This window comes from Athene cunicularia, assembly GCF_003259725.1.
Source record: "Athene cunicularia isolate RWA chromosome 10 unlocalized genomic scaffold, athCun1 chr10_part1, whole genome shotgun sequence".
NCBI lineage: Eukaryota > Metazoa > Chordata > Aves > Strigiformes > Strigidae > Athene > Athene cunicularia.
The window spans coordinates 19,407,179-19,421,478 of NW_020799112.1; the positions used below are offsets into that span (position 1 = coordinate 19,407,179).

The 14,300-nt window shown below is 38.0% G+C and overlaps 1 protein-coding gene and 1 long non-coding RNA gene across 3 annotated transcripts in view; one reads left to right on the top strand and one right to left on the bottom strand.

Annotated features, from left to right (window-relative positions):
- Positions 1 to 460: 460 nt before the first annotated feature.
- Positions 461 to 14,300, bottom strand: part of SLC12A1 (solute carrier family 12 member 1) — a 47,399-nt gene continuing 33,559 nt past the window's right edge. For both annotated transcript variants that reach the window (XM_026856264.1, XM_026856265.1), the window contains exons 19-26: positions 14,195 to 14,277; positions 11,450 to 11,593; positions 9,408 to 9,539; positions 9,063 to 9,174; positions 7,002 to 7,088; positions 4,137 to 4,272; positions 1,759 to 1,826; positions 461 to 734 (exon numbers count right to left, since the gene is read on the bottom strand). In XM_026856264.1, the coding sequence (XP_026712065.1) occupies positions 599 to 734; positions 1,759 to 1,826; positions 4,137 to 4,272; positions 7,002 to 7,088; positions 9,063 to 9,174; positions 9,408 to 9,539; positions 11,450 to 11,593; positions 14,195 to 14,277 (898 nt within the window). In that variant the 3' untranslated portion in view covers positions 461 to 598. The remainder of the gene's footprint in view (positions 735 to 1,758; positions 1,827 to 4,136; positions 4,273 to 7,001; positions 7,089 to 9,062; positions 9,175 to 9,407; positions 9,540 to 11,449; positions 11,594 to 14,194; positions 14,278 to 14,300) is intronic.
- The window catches only part of LOC113484103, a 29,111-nt gene continuing 18,995 nt past the window's right edge, over positions 4,185 to 14,300 (top strand). The window contains exons 1-3 of the long non-coding RNA XR_003399156.1: positions 4,185 to 4,308; positions 5,969 to 6,049; positions 10,622 to 10,729. This is a non-coding gene — a long non-coding RNA (uncharacterized LOC113484103). The remainder of the gene's footprint in view (positions 4,309 to 5,968; positions 6,050 to 10,621; positions 10,730 to 14,300) is intronic.

The window sequence follows — 14,300 nt, forward strand, 5'->3', positions numbered from 1 at the left end:
ATTATATCAGTTTATGACTTTGAACTGATGGATTCCATACAGGTTTTCTTCTCTCCCCCACGTTGGTGCATTTCACTGTAATCCTGTCTATTAATCATCTATGACAGTGCAATTTGAAAGAAGTATTTATTTATAGATTTGATGCTTTTTGTATTGTAGTGGTTAATTTCTGCTTTCTAGACTACGTATAAAAAGCATTTTCAATACGTTACAAAATTAGTGGATTTTTTTCCCTTGTGTGTTCAAAATATTTGCTGTTTCATGTGATATATATATATATATATATCCCCCACGAGACATACATATATACACACACACATATATATATATATATATATATATATAGGTAGATTTTCCTTCTTTTGCCTGTACTAGAGTGTAACGCCAGCAGGGACCATTTACTTTTTCTTTTTTTTTTTTTTTTTTTTTTTTGTGTGTCTTAATTCTTCACTGTGTTGCTTTGGAATTTTTGAAAAATTTTCTGTCGATTAGTTTTGTTTTAGATCTGTATTAGATAAATGTGTCTTTAATAAATCACTGCCATTAACAATGTAGGTGTTGAAATCAAGCAAGGGATATTCTAGGCACTGTTGTTTTCCTAAGAATAGAAAGTCAGTACGTTTTTGTGGTTTCCCCTGACCATTAAGACTGGAGGAAGGTTCTTGGAGAGAATTTCTAGCCAAGCCATATACAGGTAGTCAGATACTACTCCTTTTCTTGCCACTGGAAGGCTCCTGTTTAGACAGAGAGAAAAATAAAATGAAGATTATGCAGATGGTCGTAGCCCTGATAACATGCATCTCACTAAATATTAAGTAGAAAAAAATCAACTGTTCATATACAACTCTGTTCATAATTAGACTACCTGATTGTTTTAATCTTCTAAAGCACAAAGCTACCATTAGGCCTTAGTCTTGCAAACTTGCTCACCTCGTTAGTGCCATTAACGTGGCTAATTGTACTGGACATGGACTGCTTGTGGTTGTAACCTTGAACCGGTAAAGCATTTTCAGGGTCAAAATACCCGCGCATAATACGATTTTTAAAAGGATAAAATACAGTACATGCACAGTTTTGCAGTCCATCAGCTTATTTTGTCATCTGTAATTACTGTGAGATGGGAGTTTTAAAGTATGGGTCAATATATGGTAAACGCTACCTGATCAACCCTTTTTTGGACACTCAATAGAGCTAAAGCGGTTTATCTGTGCATCACAAACACTAAATAATTTATTGAAGCTATTATAACAAAATGTGGTTCTGACTAAAAATTGGTTCTGAAAATGGTGCGCTTTTTTTAAAAAAAAAAAAAATTTTATTGGTGGCCTCTTTATACAGTTGCATCATCCTTACTCAGTTTTACATAGTTCCAAGTAGATCTTGACTAAGTCCATTTACTGTGTGCAAACCTACAGAATCCTTTCCCTAACTTGGAGTTGTTAATTCAGGGAAGAGAAAGGAAAATGTGTATTTTCTACAGGTGAGTAAGCAGGTGTAACACTCAACATGTAGATTTGGATGTGAAGATTACATTTTTTGACACTTTTTCATGAGTAGAGCTTTGTTTTAAGCTATGAAGAACTAATAGGAAAGATTAATATTCAGTATTATCCCAGAGAACCATCAGTCCAGATGCAAGTTCTTCAAAAAGTACTTAAAAGATTATTTTTGCCCTCAATAAATTAACCCAAGTGTTTCTGTTGCTCTAGTCCAGAATCCCTTTATTCTCCAAGTTAGAACCAAAATCTTGCAACTCACAGGACAATGAGGTTAGCTGCCCTTGAATGTTCTTGTAAGAGTTCATTCAGACGGACTTGACGGTAACTCTGATTAAAACAAAACGGGGGAAAAGAAAAAAAAATCAGTTAGGTCAGTGATCCTCACTCAGTTCTGGTGCCTTACGGACTTCTGCACTACACATTGCCCACGAGATTTTCTGCTGTTGCTTAGGCAACATTGAAAGCCAGGTCTGCTCTGTGGGCCAGAGTGATAGAGGTGGCAAAGTATGAGGCTAAGCCGATGCTGCTTGCTTAGTATAGTTATGTGGGGCCAGAGTTGTTCACCACTGTGTAAGATTTCCTGGGGATGGGGATTATTTTTGTACCGACACAGCACCAGAGCTGGCTCAGACACAGTTTTTAAGTATTTCTTTGGCTATGGAGTATAGGAACTGTACAGAGCCTCTTTTGTGCTATTGTTTGATGGTGGTTAATGTATTAATTCATCTGTTTTGTAAGTGTCCAGCTGCCATGCTGGTAGGGCCCAATGTCAGTGTGTGAATGAGCAGCTTGCCAGAAATTCACCTCCTACAGAAGACCAGGAGTCTGGAGTAAGACTTGGCTGCTTTATATATTGTGTATTTGTATGGACTTCTACAAATGGCATAAATGACTGTTACTTTGAGATTCAACCAAGATTACTCTATGGTCAGGCTCAGGCCCTCAAAATTTTTATAATTTAACACAAGTCAGAGGGAACAAGAAACCAGGGCAGGTTTGTGTATGGGGAAATTGCATCATGGGAGATAGATGTATCTTAACTGGTCTTATATATTATTCTCTCTTTCCCTGGAGAAGGTAAAAAGCTGGGGTTTCTCTCCAGACCTTAAATTTTCCTTCTTTACAGAAATTTTGCTGTTCTTTAAAATATGTTATATAGGTAAGAATCCTTACAATTTAGCTAGTTGTTATCTCATGAGAGTCATTCTATAACATCACCCTTTATCTGTGCTGCCAGGTTTCTCTCTCTTGAATTTTAAATGTGTTCTAATGTCCTCCGTAAAATTCCCAGGACTGCCTTACTTCTGAAGATAAGGGGCATGTCTTTCCAGGTGTGTAAGCTAAACTTTTTGTTGCTGAACTTATTTTATAGAGAGATTTGGCATTTTCATATTGCTGACTGCTTTCAACCTGTGGGGTTTTTTTTTCCTGGTTCCTTAGTTGGTGACCTAGACAAGACCAAGCTTAATCATGTATTTTTTTCCTGTTGTATCCTCACTGGATCTGCACACAAGTGTTTATGTCTGGGGTTATATTCCTGTTGTCTTTTATACTGAGATGTTCTAAGGACTCCGACTCCCAAGTGCTGATGATTTATGCCGAGAGTACTTCAAAAGTTTTCTGCCCACAGCTGACTACCATAACTTTATGCTGGTTATCAAATCTGTGAAAAGGGTAATACAGTGAGCAGTCAGTCTGCTTCCCGGCCACTGGAGTCAGTAGTATAGTGTGTTATCTTAAATCACCATTGATTTCAGCTTATGTTAATATGTCAGGCTGTGACCTTTAGCGCCTCTGGGCTCAGACTCACAATCCTTGCTCTGCTGAGGAAGTTAGCAGCACCATAAAGTGGAGATAACTAAACTCTCAGTGCACTCAGGTTAATCCAACAGGAACCATAAATAAAATTGGTAGATTAATTCTCTGTGAGTTAGAGGAGAACTTGTCTCTTAAGGGTGGAAGAGTTAGCAGTATCCTTTCAGCACTGGTGTGATGAAGCCTGGCAGTTCATTACTAAAAAAGGTATGTTCTGACAAAATTAAATGCAGCCCAGGCTCTAATTCACCCCGTGGATCAGCCAACGTCAGCCTTAGAGGGTCTCTGTACTGTGTGAGAACTCCTGGTTGTAGGCAGGTTTAGTCTTCACTCTGCCATTGAGGTAAGAATCGGTGTTGAATCTTGCCTTTGGAAAAATTCCTAGAGCCAGCTGTAGGCTCTGAATTCAGTTCTAAATTTCCCAAAGTGGTGAATGTCTGGAACTGCACTCTAGAAGGTTCAAGCTCTAAAACATCAGAGCCATTTAATAAACCTCTCAGCAGATCTTACTAGCTCAGGCTCAGTGCAGTACTGTGTGGCTTCTGGTTCAGAGGTGGTTTTCATCTGACTGGCTCTGGTACGGGCAGAGCTGCTCATCAGCCTGGAAAATACTGTGTAAACATGCCAAGGTCTTAGAGTGCTGAATAATGCACACCTCTGCAGTGTTTACAATAGAAATCCAATTTGTAAATATCAAATACAGGTTTGTACATATCATGTTTCTAATTCCGTATCTGGTATTTCACATTTTCTTACTAATCACTTCAAACATCTGGAGTGTAAGAAAAGGCACAGATGTAAAGAGGTAGGACCAGGCTTTACCTTCTCCTTGAATGCTTCCAGCTCTGCATCTGTAATTTTCCATGGAGTCTCTCGCTTTAATTTCTCAGCAGTTGTTATATCTTTGCAGCTTTCATGGAGGCGATATGGTTCAATCATCTCTTCAAAGAATTTCCAGCTGAAACAGGAATTACAAAGGAGGCCTTGCTGCAGGGTATGAACTCACTAACTTATTTCAGACACTCTGTATGGCAGGCCCCACTGACTATAATAGTAGCTGAAAAACATGCAAAATCTTTAACTATTCTTTGCTACATTGTGCCCCAAGTTATATCCGTGCCGCTTCAATATGTTGGGGTTATTTGCGGATAATTAAACACTGCATTTGGCCTATTATAGTTGCAGAGAATTTTCTGTATTTTCCTGGTTGTAGCAAAAATAATGAAATTATTTCTACAGTAACTCCAAACTGCAGTAGATTGGTTACTAATGTTAACAATATTGGTTACTAATGTTAACAATAACAATTAACAATGGCTTTCCTCATAAATACTGAGCTTTTATTATTGTTGTTGCATTAGCTGGAGCAATCACCTGACTGATACAGTTTCACTCTTAGAGTTTTAATGAAATAGAGAAACAGATACACATCTCCAGTGGCAAGGGGCTTAAAGAAACGCAGTGTTTGGGTGGGTTTTTTTGTTTTGTTTTGTTTTTGGGTTTGGTTTTTTGTTTTTTTTTTTTGCTATAGGGGGGCTCAGATTTGTGTTCATTTCCCAACTTTTCCACAGATTTCCTCTCTAAATTTCAGTTTGTTTCTGGAAGCTTTTGACTGTCGTCATCTGGAGAACCTTATTGTTCTTCTGTACTTCCCTGCTTGCCCCTTTGTTGAAAGTTTCTATCATACCACAGAGACGTTGGAGAGTTTCTTCTATATTAATGTAAGTGAATTTGTATGAGCACTTCATGCTGACAGGCCTTGCTGTGAAGGGAAGCGGGAAGCTGGGCACAGGTTGGACTTTGCTATATGGCAAAAGTCAAGAGGTGGGTTAAAGGCTGTGACATGGAGCATTTAATGTTGCTGTTGTTAAGTTGCCAGAGAGTTTGTCAACAGCCTTAGTGTCTGTTTCAGTATGTAAAATAGTGATAATCTAATTATTAGGGAAATAAATGGGATGCCTAGCTGGGAGAGAGATACAGTGGTCTGGCAAGTGTCTGGCACAATATTCACTTGTTCTGTTCAGATAGTGCTGATGCAGCAAATGTCTTTGGTTTTTATGTTAATGACAGATACAAATTCTTTTTGATAGCTTTTATTAATGTAAAATCACTGCATAGTACCAGAAAAAAAGAGGAGTGTTCTGCACTGTTCTTTGTAAAAATTAAAAAACATTAACTAAGAGATCAAGAGGGCACTAATATGTGACTTTAGGAATCTAGTAATAAAATCTTTATATTCTTTAATTGCTGAAAATCTCTAATGCACTGTAGAAACACTGGTGAATGTAATGTTGTTTTTACAAAGTTATGTGTGTGTAGAGAAATGGGACACGGAAGGATTAAGAGACTAAACTGAGATTGGATTTGAACTCAGAGGAAAGGCTTTGGGTGGACGAGCCCTTTGACTATGAAACAGGTGTGGACCTATCAAGAGGGGAGTAAGAGACGGGATGGAAGAGAGCATAGCAAGGTCTGAATGTATTCAGAGGATCTTTAAGGCCAAGAACAATATTGTCAATTGAGTTAGGATTCACTTTTTCCCTGAGCAACCTGCTATATACTTTTGTCTACATGAAGCAGAAGCAATAGGTGTTTTCTACAGAAATATGATTTAGAAAGCAAGGGCTTGAAGATTTTTTTTTTTTTTTTTTCAGCTAATACAGCTGGAGGTGGAGCTTCCCGAGCAACTGTTTTACCAACTCCCTAACCTCTGCCTAGGAGCATTAATTCTGTAGGTAAGTTAGTTTTTAAAAACACTGAACCTTCATTATATTTGAGTGGTAGGGTGTCGGAGAACGGCTTGCAGAGAGCAAGGCCATGGGTCTCTGCAGAAGCTGATTGCAGCTATCTGAGGTAAACAAAGGAAAAAAACCCAGGGTACAGTTATGCTAATAAAGGACTGTTATGTTAACAAAGAGAGAAACTGAGGTACATTATGACCTTGTGTATGATAAAGGAATGGCCTTGGGAAAGAAAGCAAGCCAGAAGAAGGAAGATGATGTGACATGCCTGAGATGCCACAAGGGGCTGGGATATTTTAATGTAGCCTTTTACATGTAACCAATAGATTTGTGAGTAGTATGTATGATTATTGTAGAGTGCTTATATAAGGGGTGATTTCTTTCTATAAAGTTGAAGCTTGCTCTATCATTCACATTGAATCGACTGCTTGCTTCCTCCGCCCGTCACAGTAGGGGACTATTATAATATTTTCCTCATGGGAAGTGAGAAGTGTGCTTATGTTTGGCCAGAAGAATATTAAGTTTATGAATTCATGGTAAAACCCAGAAGGCTGAGTTGGCAGAGTTGGTAAGTTTATAAGAGAACTGTGACTGACTCAATAATATGATGAAGGGAATTCTATTGCAATCTAAACAGATATGAAAAGCCATCATAAAATGTCTGTTAAATTTAGTGGCTCAAAACTATGGTATGTAATTAGTCTTTACTAAAATTAAGTCTTATCATTACAACATAGAGAAAAAGACTGCCTATGCTTTTGATCCTTTGAACTGTGATAGTTAAAAGGTTCTTTTCCTGCCTTAGGTGCTTAGAATATGATTGCACTAAAGTGACAATGTTATTCTTTGTGGTGTGTTTTGGGGTTTTTTTAATCCTCAACATAAAAGAAACAGGCTCCTGATAAAGGCCAGCTGCTAAATAATGGATTTTGGTAATGTTTCTTACCTCTCTTTGTTGGGCTTTATATTGATATCACAAATGATATTAATGTCAGCGAATTTTATTCTGAATTTGCTTAGAAGTGAAGCCATCCTGAAAACAAAAGAGAGAACGTTTTATCACTATATTTCTGAGTGCATTGCATCAAAGAGCACTTATAAATGAGTTAAGATATCAAATGCAGTTGTCTCATTATCTTTAACTATATGACAAATTACTTTAAATGCTTTAGTGTTTCAGTTTCCAATTACAGAACTGGATTGATGTGATTGCTGTAGTATAATTCATTTAGCTGATGATCGATGAAAATCACAAAAAATGGAAATTAATAGCAGACAGAGGGAAGGGTGTTTACATTTTTGGGAAAAATGGTGCTTCAGGTATTTGCAAAGACTTGAATTATAAAGGAAATGTATTCAGAATACAGTAGGACAGAATTCTCCAATACTTACAGCAGACTTTTGTTCTATTATTACCAGAATTCTATGCATGGAATATGTACAATACTGGTAGTGTACGTGTTGGTGAAAATTTGATCCAGGATGTTGATGTGCAATACTTAATTTTTTTCATTTATGCATTTATATTGCTTTACTCACATGTTGTCTTTACATATTTTCACAGAGAAAATACTTTGCTTTTCTCTCCCAATTAGCAGGAGGAATAGTTTATAGCTTTGTGTGTTTGTGCTGAGGTTAAAGAGGTTAGTTAGGTCACTTTTGCCTTCAGTTGAAGCATGGTTTTTTTTTTTTTTTTTTTTTTTTTTTTTTTTTTTTGGTATGTAAGCTTTGGAATTTGAAAAGGTCAGAAAGTTCCTAGGAGCAAACCGTGATAGAAATACATATTTGCTTATGACCTGAGAATTTACCTGTTCTTTTTTTATATAAGAGCAACATACTGCTTATATAAATCTTCATGTCCCTTGGGGCAATCCTTGTTTTGAGCACCAGAAAAGCAAACTCTCAACTTCTGTGGAAAGGTTTTAGTATTTGGGGAATTACATGTCCAGATAAATTTAATGTAAATATGAATTTAATGTAAATATAAATTTAATTTCTGAGTTGGAAATAAAGTGAATGAAATAGTCCTTGGATGTTGTTGCATTAGATCTACCTAGGGAATGGAATAGCCACCCGGCCTCTGGATTTGCATCTTTAAAGGCTTCTGTGTGTGGTGGGTAGAATATGCTGTTGAGGAAAGCTAGTGTTTGGGTAGAAATACATACCCATATTGGAGACAAGCTAGGTCATTGTCAACTGTACTGAGTTTGCTGTTCACTCTGGCTTTTGTAGGACAAGCGGTGTATACAGGTGCCAGAACTGCCTCTGTGAGGATCTGTCCTGTTTTGACAAATGCCATTTGATGTCAAAAACTCCTACTTCCTCTCAAGGGAAATTTGGTGACTTGAGTGCTTAGATGCAGGAGCTGACTGCAGTCCTGAACAGCCAAGCCTGGGCATACTCTGCACAGGGAGCAGAGAACACTTCCCTGCAGGTTCTTGAGCAGCTGTAAGGCTTTACCCAATGATAAGACTAGTTTGTACAAACACTTCTGAATCTCTTCTACAGAAGTATGTTATCTTTAGGGTAATCCTTAAAACTGATGGAGCCACAGTCTTAAAGTTTATTAACTTGCTCTTTAACTTCTTTACATTTTACCACGGTTAATCACATTTATGTGAGCTATCTGTCTATGGTATTTGCATATGAGAAGCTTCATGTGCAATTTCACTTACTGTTAACTGGACAATCTAATGTAAATCCCATAAAACTAATTATATTCTCATTACAGAGTGCAGACCGCTGCTCTTAGAGAAGGGAATATGAGCTATTAATGGGGAAAATTGCTGGATGTGAGTTTCCCTTGGTAATCACCATTTACACTGAGCCTTGAGGGCTATGCCATAAGCTCAACACCTTTCTATCAAATACATCGGGTTTTTTTCATACTGCCCACTGTACAACAAACCAGCTCTGCTGAGAAATTCTCAGCTTCCTTCTATAAATGCATTATATTCAGCATCAGTTCAAACTCTTTAAACAGTGAGACCAATATAGTTATATTTACACTAGTTTTTCTTCTTCAATCCTGTTGACTTTTCCTCCAGTGAATATCCTTAATTTGCAATTTTTCCACTTCTTCCTGATAGTTAGAATGTAAGGAATTAGGATCGTTAGACCTGGAAGAACATATAAAATTGCAGGAAGATCAAATGAGTACATTGTGTGGTAAAAATACCATCCTTCACTTCAGCAGTGTTGGACGTAAATTAATCTTTAAAACATTTAAGCCAGACAGAAAATGGACTACGTTATTTTAAAAGAAAACAGTTTTGTGCAAGTTCCCAAGTCTGTCTTTATATTTGGTAACACAGAAATCTCTCTCCCTGGGGTTCTCACTCAAATTCCTTACCGCCATCATCGAACAGCCACCAAATGTCAATTGTTCCTTTGCCTTGCTTCTTTTTAAATTGAGTGCTGGCTTCTAGCAGCTTCTGATTGAATTCACCCACATGCATTGACTGCATTGTGTTAATGGTGCTTCCTGTAATGAGAACGAAAAAAATGTGAAAGGATTTCTGACAAGTGAGGCAACTAGTAGCTTTAGGGAGCCAAGTAGAGAGAAAGCTTCAGGAAAATGAACTGTTTCTGACATAACTTCTATCCTTTAAATCTGAAAAAAAATTACAGCGCAGATGCTGTGGACTTTTAATATACCAGTACACACAGAAACCAAAGCTTATGTAATACTTCATCCCTAGATTATAACATCTTGAAAAGGGTTATCTGACTATCTGTTCTCTGGATCTTTCTAGTTAACCTAAAATTCACTGGGGCCTTAAAAAGCAATTGGGAAATGTCTGATAGATTTTGAGAAGTAAATGGCACCATTTTGCATCATTTACAAGCTCAGCTGCCTGTTGTAAAATAAAGAGCTCCCTGAAAAGAGTGCTAACGGGGTGCAGCAAGAGCACAGGTGAAGCTAAGACTGGAAGGCAGAAAACATAAGCGTATAGAGCAACTTCCCTATGCTTGAGAGGGTCATTGTTAATTGAAAATAAGCTTTCATTCTTGCTGTTTGCTTGGCTGGCTTTAAAAGGTACAGTCTTGCCTATGTACTAACAGTATCTTCTCTCATTCCAAGTTTTGAAGCCTGTGTCTTTATTACTGCTTCTCTTTCAATGATTTCAAAGAGACAGTGTCAGAGCAGTATTTTAAATGGAGCAGACAAGCTTCTTTAGAGCTTTTACTCTGATCTGCTATGTTCTGAAAATGCTTTGCTTGGTTTTTCCTGTATGCCTAGAGTGTGGACAGGATAGTTCTAAAGCAGTTATTTGCTTTCCTCTACAGTTCTAGCATCTATGCTGGAAGATGCAACAACTCTGGGGAGGATGAATGTATACAAAATGGAGAGGCAGGGATGTTTATTAACATCATCTATCTCATATATAGAGCCAAAGTATGTAATATGTATTTCCTTTATGCATTTCTGAACTAAATCGAAAAGGGTAGTTGAAACAGGGGTGCACATTCTTGTGGTGTTCGCTATAAAAATATATTCTACTGAAGCCTGCAAAATGAACTGAAGTCTGTCAAGTAAAGAATAATGACATTTTATGTTTTCAGTCTGTAGATCTTCTCAATACCTGTGGGAGTTGCAGGCACAGCTAGATGTAATAGTCTCTGCAGGTGAAAATACTGAAAATACTTGTCTGTGTACAAGCATGGCTTCAGGTGAGTCATTATCATTACAGCCTAGCAATTGTGAAATGAGACCTTTAATTCTCTCTGTATTTCTGTAGCATTTTACTGTATCTAAAATGTAATTTTGATTTCATCACCTATACACTGAAGTTATATGTTGATCAGTTATTTGACAGCATGCTGTATATGGGCTTTCAGTGCTTCTACTACCTTCATTTGTGCATTTTTAAGAAATTATGCTTAAAGTATAGAGCAGTAGTGCTGTTTTAACCTGTTTTTCAGCTGGGCGCTAGGTTTGTGTGTGTATGGTGAGTAAAGTGAGATTGCTTGTGCTCTGAATATTGTGCATATGTTCCCATTTTCTTTAAAGAGGAGAAAAAAAGGCCTCTTTTAAAAACTGAAAACACCCTATTAAGAAAACCAATAAACCCCAACTTGTTCTGTATTCCTCAAACGTTAATAACCATGTGCTATTTTTGACAAATTGAATTCAACATAATCTGAGCTGAGGAGCTCATCTGGCAAATGAAGGGGAAGAAAAATTAGGTGTGTTGTATGAGGTAGTGTGTCCTACCCGCAGAGGACACTCCCTCTGTTCTGTATTACATGGTCAGGTATGTGCAGGATAGGTCCTGTTCCAGAAGCTTCTGTGTAGCTCAGTTTTTACCTTGGAGTCAAAGTCCAGTTTGCATATTGGTGAAAATGTGATGCATTGAAGGGTTGGGGAGAAGTTGGCATTTTGGAACTTACCCTTTTTTGTTTCATGTTTTGAGATATTGAGTGTGCTGGCTTTTCTGAAGAATCTACAGATGCCACTTCTTCCTTCTTCAAAATCATTTTCTTTAATGGTAGCTTCCAGTGCCAATCTCTCCTGCTCCAGCTTCTCTAATTCTTCTGTATAATGGGACAAGTAAGGGAACTGGTTACACATCACTTCCTATTTTAAATTAAATCATTTAACTGAAATAATGATGGTGATGTAATTGCTGTTGTGGTACTTTGTACACAATATAAAGCTGCTGGGAGGAAAAACTCCTTTAAAATGCCTTTTCCTTGCAAACCAATAGGGAGGAAGGAGCTGAATTCGTCTCTGGAAGCCCTAATTTAGGGTGTCCATGCCTACAGCAGTGGTCTGTACTGAAGTGCTACTCTGATTTCCTCTTCCAGATTAAATTCAGTATTATTGTATTTTTTTAGTTACATGAGATACTATTTATTGAGTTATATTTGTGGATTTGGTTGGTTGGTTTCGTTTCCCAAGAATTTGAAAACACATTAGAAAAGCTGTTTTCCCAAAGTGAGAAAGCTGAGGTATTGAGGTCTAGCTCTTTAGTCCCTATTCTAAGAACAAGGTCACATGCCTTTGGACTTTGAGATTCTCAGAAATATGAAAGGGTCCTAAATATGCGATCAGTTTCTGTGCTGAAATATTTTTCATGTTTTAATTTTTTCAGCATTTGCTGCAAAGATGTAAGACTTAGCTAATCAACTCTGTAAATTCAGTAATACAAAAGAACAATTTCACCTTAGCAATATTAGACTTTTGCTGCAAAAAAAGGTACCACTTGTTATTGTGGAATATATTATGGTGGGGCACTAATGAATATGATCCAGGCATTGCCTGCAGTAAGCTTTTTTCATAACGAAAAGTTCTCTTTGACTAATACATGAAAGAAGAGTGAGGTAAGTTCATTTAAGATATTGTGTTTAAAAAAAAAACAAAACAACAACCCAAACCCTCACTAGCCAGTCATTATTGGCTCTGTTGGCACTCTGTTGCCAGCAGAAAATAATATGATTTCTTTTACTTTGGAATCCATGACAGCCATGTGCTTCTGATCATTAGACATGATGGTAGTCACTAAATTAATGGTTACTCAAAACTGAAATTTCAGTTTCTTTATTAAACAGAATGTTGTAGCAAGTATAAGGGGATACAATGAGCCATTTTTTCCACTACAGAGACTTTGTATCTGCTTCAAAACATTTCTGCATATTTGAGGGTTTTCCTTTCTTTTTTTTTTCTCCCCTGTGTTCTTTCTGATTCCTTGTGTCTTAATGCTGGTTTGTAAGAATGCAAAGTTGGTATTTGCTGTAATTTCACTGGTGTTCTAATGGCTCTATCTTCTGAGCAGTCAGTTTCTGACATCAAGCAAGGAGACAGACAGATCTCTTTCAGGTATCAGCAAAGGGGAGAAAAAAAAGCATTATTAGTTTGGAATTTTTTCTTAAATCACTGTAGTTTTACCCTGTAGCTCTCCATGCACATCAAGCTGCCACTCTGCTGGGTGAATATTTATCTACTCTTGTTTCTTAAATGAGTCTCTGGGGCCTTTTAATTCTGAGAGACGATTTGATATTGAGGGTTGCCTCATCCTGGAATCCGCCCTCTTTAATGGGGAGTTAATTTTGGTTTTAATTAGCTCAGGTGTTTATGTCCTTTCTGGGTGTTCTTCCCAGCCGTTCTGAGCGCAGTCCCTGTGTCTCTGGGAAACCGGAGAAGCTGGAGGCAGATTTACAGCAGGCGGCAGCAAAGAGTTGCCATTCTTTTTTATGCCTGCCTATGTTCCTTTATAGATTTTTATCTAATTCATTTATAACACAAAACATTTATCTCTTGGGGAGGACGAGGGACGCTAGGAGTAATGTTCAGGTTTAGTCTATGTCTGCTCAAGTGGACTAATTTACAAGAAGTGGGAAAATTATCATACTGAAAACTTAGAGAATTGTTCTGATGGGGTTTTTATGTGGAGTCATTCCCTCCCCAGGGTACCTGAGGAACCAGTAAGACCTCTGTGTCCTAAAGAGGAAAAGGAAAAATGAAGGCCACCATTGCATATGGCTCTTGGAAGCCCCTTGTTTAGGTGCAGCTGCCTGCATGCTCTGTGTCTCAGCCTTTTCCACCCAGATGGCACATCTTCCTGAATGGTTGTGGTATGGTGGGAGGTTTTCCCTTTCCCCCTGAGAAACGCACTGCTAATCTAAGGAAGAGTGAACAAAAAGGTGAAAAAGAGAATTGAGGTTTCTTGTGGGTTCCAGGTTTTTGCATGGGCAGGGACTTTCTGGGCCCAAGCATTCCACAGAGGTGGTACCAAAAGTGCATCTTTCTGATTCCCACCAGTCCCAGAGATCACAGGTGGGCAGAGGGACAGAGATGTGCCAAGAGCAGGAAGGAGACATGCTGCAGAGTGACTGGCTGCTGGGGCACAGCACGATTTTACTTCTTTAGTCTGCATCTGTGCTGGAAGTGCCGTGGGAGTAGAGTTCTCTGGTGTGTAGAGCCCCTTAATGTGTGAGGCTTGGCCTCCTTCTGTCACTGCCAGTGCTTCAGCAAGGATTTTGGTCAGGACAGAAACTGCAGAAGCAAGGAGTAGAAGTTATGGGTATAGGAACTATTCTAGAAACCAGACTGTGACTCCAAGAGTATCGCTCAGATTCCTTCTTGTGCTGAGCATGTAACCAGCATAGATATTCAACTATTGAGTCACCACATACCTTGAACCTGGAGGACCTGAGATATATCAAATCCTTGGCTAATTCTGACGATAATCATGCCGAGCTCAAAATCAAAAGCATCGCTGAAAAAAAAAAAAAAAAAAAA